General features: G+C 43.4%; 1 protein-coding gene across 1 annotated transcript in view; it reads left to right on the top strand.

The window, feature by feature from the left end:
* Positions 1 to 888: 888 nt before the first annotated feature.
* Positions 889 to 7,452, top strand: part of LOC119434842 (phospholipid-transporting ATPase ABCA3-like) — a gene marked incomplete at its 3' end in the record, with an annotated part of 32,402 nt that continues 25,838 nt past the window's right edge. The window contains exons 1-2 of the mRNA XM_037701896.2: positions 889 to 935; positions 5,321 to 5,762. Of these exons, the coding sequence (XP_037557824.1) occupies positions 5,368 to 5,762 (395 nt within the window). The remainder of the gene's footprint in view (positions 936 to 5,320; positions 5,763 to 7,452) is intronic.

The raw sequence follows: 7,452 nt of genomic DNA, 5'->3' as shown, positions 1-7,452 counted from the left end.
ATGTTCCCCCCTACCATAATGCCCTAGAGGGCGCTGTAGGTATTGTATATAAATAACTAAATAAAATTTGTAACTGAACATGCAATATTAGGACAACCGCGCTAGTTTTATAGCATGCTACAGTAATCGGTTCTGCCATACATACTCTGATAGGAGGCGTCCGTTTCATTGCAAGTTGCTATGGCAACGTGGTTAGACGAACGGTCTGATATCACAAGCGCATCTATTACCACGACATGCGTGATGTTACGTATATCGCCTGTATTCTGGGAAAACGTATCTCGCAATGCGCTGTTTATGCCTTGAAATTTTCAAGGTGTTTGATGTGTTTCATTATTTAATATTGAGCACACTCATACACCACTAAATATTACGACACCACTGGCCCGTTTAGTCTGATGAGACCTTCCAGGTGTATAAAGAGTACAATCCCGCCTGTATGCTCTAGTACTTGATTTGGCTAGTGTTTGCTTATGATACCGAGACATAGAAAACATTTCTGACGCCCCCGTTGATGATCATTTGCAGTGCTGACTTGCTCCAAGTAATATTGGCTGATGGCTAACAGTAACATAAATGTTATGTCTCAATGACCGCTCTGGTGCAGAAAAACAGTCATATGTGGCACACTCATGTCTACATCCAAGGCGAATGTCTGAGGCCCTTTCGAAAACCTAGTCCTAAATCTTGAATTTTTATAACGGCATTAATATTCACCTTGAAGAGATATTTTTACCTCTACGACTATAGAGTGCAGTTGGTAGAGAGGTAAACAATTTGAAATGTCTTCGTTAAAAGTACTTCATTGGAAAAATGCGCATCATTCCCTATGGTCTTCTCGCACAATATTCCTGCATTTTTTTCTGTTTTTTTTTTTCACAGGATAAACCTGGACTGGGCCCCTGGAGGAAAGGGAAGAGAAAAACCCGTAGAAGGTTTGTGACAAACAAGTATCCTTGAAGAAGAAATTCGTCTATCGAAATAGAAATATCGCTTTGTGATGAAAATGTGCGCATTACTCTATATTATTGTTATCGTACTGTAATATGTCGTTATGTCTTAGACATGCACTTTCATGTAACACTCCTATGGTTGAAAACGTTGCAGGCATACGGAAGCGAAAGCGCGTGTGATGTATTTGCATATACACCTTGTGGTCCTTCTTTCTATCATTGTCATTTTTCCCCATGATTGGGAAAAAGCAGTGTGCGTAGACATTTCTCCACATACTTTTGCAAACGTCAACGTTGTGAATTGTGCTGCATTCCGCAAAATAAGTATTGTAAGCAACATTTGCTTACGGGACATGCTCAAGTAACATGCACTTGTTCGTTATATTCTTTGCAGACGATTAACAATTTTCGTTCTAACAAGGGAAACGAAATATGAGATACGCGGCCGACATATCCGGCGTTCGTGGGCATGCCCGGCTGCAGCCGGGGTCGAGATGCGACACGCTGCAATTCGCGCCGGCCTCGTCACCCAGAATGTGCCGCATCCGCGTCTCGCCGAGCAAGATGAGCTGGTGGATAGCCGTGATTAGGGATGCCTCGAAAACCAACCCCTCTATAGTTCAACATGTGCGCCGCGCCGCCTAGACACATGCGCATTTTATACGGAACTACGAGTTTCGGGATGATATGTAACTGCGAACTCGCTGCATGTGCCGCCACCAGTATCCATCAGGCCATCTTGCTCGACGAGACGCGGATGAGGTCCATTCTGGGTGACGAGGCTGGCGCGAAATGCAGCGTGTCGCACCTCGACGCCGGCTGCAGCCGGGGCACGCCGACGAACGCCCGTTTCGTCGGCCACGATTCGCGCCGGAATAGAGTGCTGCGCTTTCGCTGGCATGCGTGGCTTCCCCGTGACTAGCGCGCTCGCCCGTCAACGCTACGTCAGACTATAAAGTGGCCTTTAGAAGACTGCGCGCCCATCCCGAGTATTGTCCCGATACTCGGGGTCGGCTAAGTTTGGCTAAGAAGCAGCCTAGCCAAACCAAGTTAAGCAAAGGTAAAGCTAAGAACCAGCCCAGCCAAACCAAGTTGAGCAAAGGAGAGCAAAGGCTAGGGAAGAGCCACCAGCTTCGCTGTTTGCCGAGCCTTCGCACCACTTAGTGTGAAGCTGCCCCAATTTTGTTTGGTTAACTTAAGTAACGTGAGTAGTAAACTTCAAGTTAGGGTCTAATTTTATGTCAAGGAAAGATATACAATCAGCCGCTGGGATTGATTGATGGTCTATGGATACTTGTGGTATGTAAGCGACAAGTTTTTTAGATGTTCCAAAAACATGACTGAGTTTTAATAGGGTTTGAAATTAGGTTGTTTAAACGACACGATTGAATACCTTGGGCAATTTGTTGTTCCGCTTATTAACGTTTTTAGCCATTTATGTGACATGGAAATGGTGGTATCATAAGCCTAAAGGACAACCTTAGGAAGATAAATGCAATTAGGTAAATCATTAATCTAGATTCAAAACAGTAAGGCCCTAGTACTGAGCCCTGCGGTACCCCTGGATTAATCACATTAACGTTTGAATAAACGTCACCTATACAGACTGATGGTTCGCGATCAAGTAAGTTTTTTTAAGTTAAAGGCGGACCATTTATACTCAATGATTCTAGTTTAGTAAGTAAAATATTACGATGAACGGTGTCAAAGGCTTTAGTAAAACCAAGAAATAAATAACAGACGAAATCGCCGTTGTCGATGCAAGACTTTAAGAAATCGGTTAAGGATAGTCAAGCTAAGTTGGTTGAACTACCTGCACGGTAACCGAATTGGCAAGGCTTTAGCAATTTAAATGTGTTAGGATACTTGTTAATACGTCTCAGAAATAATTTTTCAATAAGTTTGCTAATTTACAAAATAGAGATAGGGCGATAGTTTAGGACCTCTGTGATATCATCTTATCAACTTAGCCTTTTGAGTGAGCTCGGAAAGATACCACAATTAAAAGTGAGAATATTTTGTTTAGTATTTCCTCAATCATAAAGCAGCGAGCTTTAAGTGATAAGCAGAAATAGTATCTAGCCCAACGCTAGAGTTCTCTAGATTCATGATTGTAGAACACACTTCATCAGGGATGACAGGAAACAGAAAAATGAATGGTTACAGCGGGTAAGAGGATACGATGAAGCTACGGGCCTATTGTTGTAGATCTCATCAAAGTAATCACTAAATGAGTTAGCAATGCCGGATGCCTCAGTGTAGATTTGTTGTTCATAATTTATTTTACCAATTATTCTACTAACATGTGGTCGATTTAAAAAGTAATTGAAAAGTTTCAATTTTTTCTTGGCGTTATTTTTTGTCTTACAAAATTGTTTTTCGTTTTAATTTTTTAGAAGGTTATTCAACCTATTACAATATTTTTATACCTAAATTTCGATCCACACTGAATGGCAGTTTTTTTAGGTTTCCTCTAGAGATTATCTTTCTTTCGCATGCTAGTTAACAAATCTTGTGTTAACCAGGGATTATGGGGAAGTTTAAATATTTTCTTGCATTTGACAGTTTTATTGTTTGCATACACTGGTTTAAGAAACAAGCAGCCGAAATTCTCTAATGCTTTTTCAGGATCAGGCAAGTTGCCAATGGAAGTCCAGTCAGTGCCATCAGTTGTTTTGAGAAAGTTGTCCTTATTTAAGCTAGAATTAAAATGGCAAGTGCTATAGCGAGGTAGTTTTGCGGCGAAAGTTACAAATACGGGAAGATGATCAGAGATAAGCACATCAATGACTCCTGCGCGTAGCGTTGGTTTGATATTGCTTAAAACGAGGTCAAGAAGAGTACCAGTTCCATTGAGTGAAGATCAAGTACGGGATGAAATTAGTGACTCAAACCCGAAACTAAGAAAGTAATCAGTATATGCAATTCTGCGGTTGTTATCAATATGCAATAAATTGTTCTTGGTATCACCAATCAGTACAATTTTCTTGTTTTCAGCAGAGATTATATTGAGTACTGCAGCGAGGTTATGTAGAAAATCCGCGATAGATGAAGGTGGGGAAGGGTAAATGCATGCAATGATCAAATTAATCAGATTGCTGAAAGGCGAAAAGTTAGCCTCAATCCACACGGATTCACAGTTCAAAACATATAAAGACAAGTCAAACCTATGCTTGTACTTAATCTATGGGTATTCCGTTATTGATCTTTTTTCAGTTGTTCCAATTGCTCTAAAAGCTACCAATCACAATCATCTACATTTACACTAATACAACGATTAAATGTCTTTGCAAATTACGCACTTTGAGCAGATACAAGGCATGGTTTTCGCGTCACGAGGCTGGGGTACTCACCAAAGAATGCTTACGCATAACAATGTTACTTTGCGCTCCGCTTGTGAGCTCCACGCAACGCGCCCGACTGCAAAATTTGGATAAGACGTTCCCAGCAACGTATAGTATCCGCGGACAGTGAAGGACTCTACAGTGAAGCTGACTGAATTTTTCGCATTTGTGCAGACCTTATTTACGTAAGTGAGATATCCACAATTCTTACATACCCCTATGTTTTTTTTTCACTGTTCTTTATTATTACGTGTATCATATTAGCGTTATTATTACTATTTATATTATTGTAGTTAAGGGAGATAAATTATAGGTAAATCTAAAGCAATTATTATTGCGACAGAAATTATATGGGCCCTTCTGGTGAATTTTCGCCGTCATCGGCGGCGTTGGTGTGGTCCACATGAATTATTCGAAATGGATGCTATTTTACTGAAACACCAAAGTTGCTGTGACCTGGTTTTTTGGCTTTGACATATTTATTCAACAGTATTTTGAAAATTGCAGAGAACAGTGATAAAGCACTTCATTTGCAGTGCATGCTTTTTATCCTAAAGCAATAAAAACAATATTTGCGCTCGCAATCTCCATTTGTTGCACTTTCACGGGAACCGGTACCAGTGCTCTTATGCATCTAATATTTTACTCAGCGCTGATTAGTGCCGACGGTAGGTCTCATCTAGTCTAATCGCGTGCAGCATCGCGCTGCGACGCCTGCAACCCCACTAGCGGAGCTCATGACGCTAGTTAGAATTCTCAGACGCCTGAAATCTGCCAGGGTGATGCTCTTTATGCCCAGCAGAAGTCGTCTTTTGTGCCACTTCGAGCCATGTCGCACTTGTGTATAGTTACAACACGATCCTAGCAGTTCAAGCGCAGCCCTAAAGCTTGCCATCCCTGTAAATGCTCCGCCCGTCGTGCGAAGCTGCCAGCTTTTGGTGGAATTTTAAACGCAGTTCATGCATTTCCGCAATGTCTAGTCACTAATTCTTCAATTTGTTGTCTGCTGCGTCGAATTTGCAGAAAAAGAAGTCGTTACTGTTTCCAAGACAATTACAAAACGGCGATCGATGGCACGATCGTTCGGAGCCCTGTTCTTCAAGCGGCTCTTAAGCCTCGTGCGCAGCTGGGGTCTCTGCGCCACGTTCTTCCTGCTGCCTCTTGCATTGCTGGCGTTAAGTACCTGGCAGTCGCCACCAGTGAGCCAGCTGAAGTCGTTGCAAACGCAGGCAAACACCCTCGACATCCCCATTAAACTGGCAGCCCACTTCCCACGAACCGAGGTCATACTTGGCGAGTCACCGGCCACCGACGTAAGCCAACAACTGCGGGCACTTGTGAAGTCCGAAGGCTGCAGCGTGCGCACCGCGGAAGACGTGGGAAAGGAGCTCCGCGAGATCATGGAGGGCGACTTCGCAAGCTACATCCTGACTTACCCAATGGCCGTTTCATTTCAGTCTAACGCGTGAGTGTAAGGTCTCCATCTATGCCGTTCAATACTGTTTCATTGAACTTGAACGTAGTTATTATCGCATTCAGTGAGAGGCTGGAACTCGTGAGCCATGGCTGGAGTGACCCACTTGAGGGAAAAAAAGTTCACACTCATCCATTCTAACCGTATGCACAGCCCCGTGCTTTCCATCGCCTGCTCTCTCAGCATTGCAATAATACACTGACCTGCCGAGCAGCTCTTGCTCCATTTCAAGAAAAAATGAAAGGAACGAGAATAACTAGGAAGCTAGGGAAGCCGCACGCCACCACAAAGCGCTGCGGGCGTGCCACGTTTGTACTGCTCGGCGGGCAAGTTTGTTAATGCTCCGGGATGACAATCAACAAAGGAAAGTCCCTAACATAAGAACCATCTTGAAATGCAGCGCAATGGGACGGCACAACAGAGAGGAAAACGAACACCGTCCCATTTCCGTCCCATTGCGCTGCATTTCAACATGGTTCTTATGTCAAAATACCAACTAGCCCAACATTCAACTCTTTGAAAGTCCCTAAGTATGCGCATTGCAGGAATGGCCACACATTTCTTTTTCTCGAGAGCCTCGCTCAAGCCATCAGCCACGTGTTGCAGCTCAATCTGAATGGGACAATACGTCTATTTGAGCTAGTTCATATGGCTTCATTTCCCTAAACACACGGATATATTCCGGTGTTTCCAGCGGCCGGTGACGCCCCTATCGCCGAAGCGCCGATAAGCTGTTCGGACAGCGCATGCGCACGAGTGCAACGCGAGCGAGTGCCGTTTCGTTTGGCAAGAGTGCAAGCTCAGCGCAATCTCTTCAGTGAACCCGAACTCTAGGGCAGCAGGCTTCTGTCCACCCAACTTAGTACATAATACACTCTGGTCTTGTGACTCCGGCATGAGATAGGACGTGCTCTATTCCCGCGCCATTTGCATAAATTTGCCTCATTTACGGCAGGTGGAAATAATTGCGCCGGACGAAAGACTGTGGAGCGTCCACTTCCGCATAGCACAGCTGCGCTGGATGTGATTTGCCGCCGTCCGCATACGCCAGTCTATATCCTCGTCTCAACTCAGCGCGTACAGGCAATGACCTAGGAATTACACTTGAAAACTAGAACACGAGTACTGACTATGAACTTATCGGTTACAAAGAGAGCATTAAATATATGCATAGCCACAAGCGTTGTGCTTCACGCATTGTCTACGACAAATTAGAATTTATTTGTGTTAAGGAATGTTGGCTTACTCATCAATGACCATTCCTTTTTCTGAAAGGCGATCAAAAATCTTGTTTTGTAGAGCAGTAAACGAGGCTAGTTGTCATGCATTCATAGGACGAAGCTCAAACGACCAACTGGCTCGCAGTTTGCGCTTCCTGATTTCGTCAATGTTCTATGGTGAACTTGCTCCAAATCTCATACATCATTGAGTTAAGGGTGCTGCCGTGGCTCTGCCGTATTTCCTAATCTACAATTTCCTGTAAAAACGAATAACGTGAAAATTCGAACAATAACAACAAAAATAGTCTAGTTAGAAATTATTGCTCGATTACATAGGGTAACCTATATAACGTTATCAAAGCGATTCAATCGAAAAAATGTTAAACCATGGTGCGAGAAACAAATTGAAGATCTACAGTGTTCGCTCATGAGAACTATTACGACCCAATGCCGTAGGTCGT

Source organism: Dermacentor silvarum, unplaced genomic scaffold (assembly GCF_013339745.2).
Source record: "Dermacentor silvarum isolate Dsil-2018 unplaced genomic scaffold, BIME_Dsil_1.4 Seq269, whole genome shotgun sequence".
NCBI lineage: Eukaryota > Metazoa > Arthropoda > Arachnida > Ixodida > Ixodidae > Dermacentor > Dermacentor silvarum.
The sequence above is the reverse complement of the archived record's forward strand: the minus strand, read 5'-3'. Positions and strand labels throughout refer to the sequence as shown.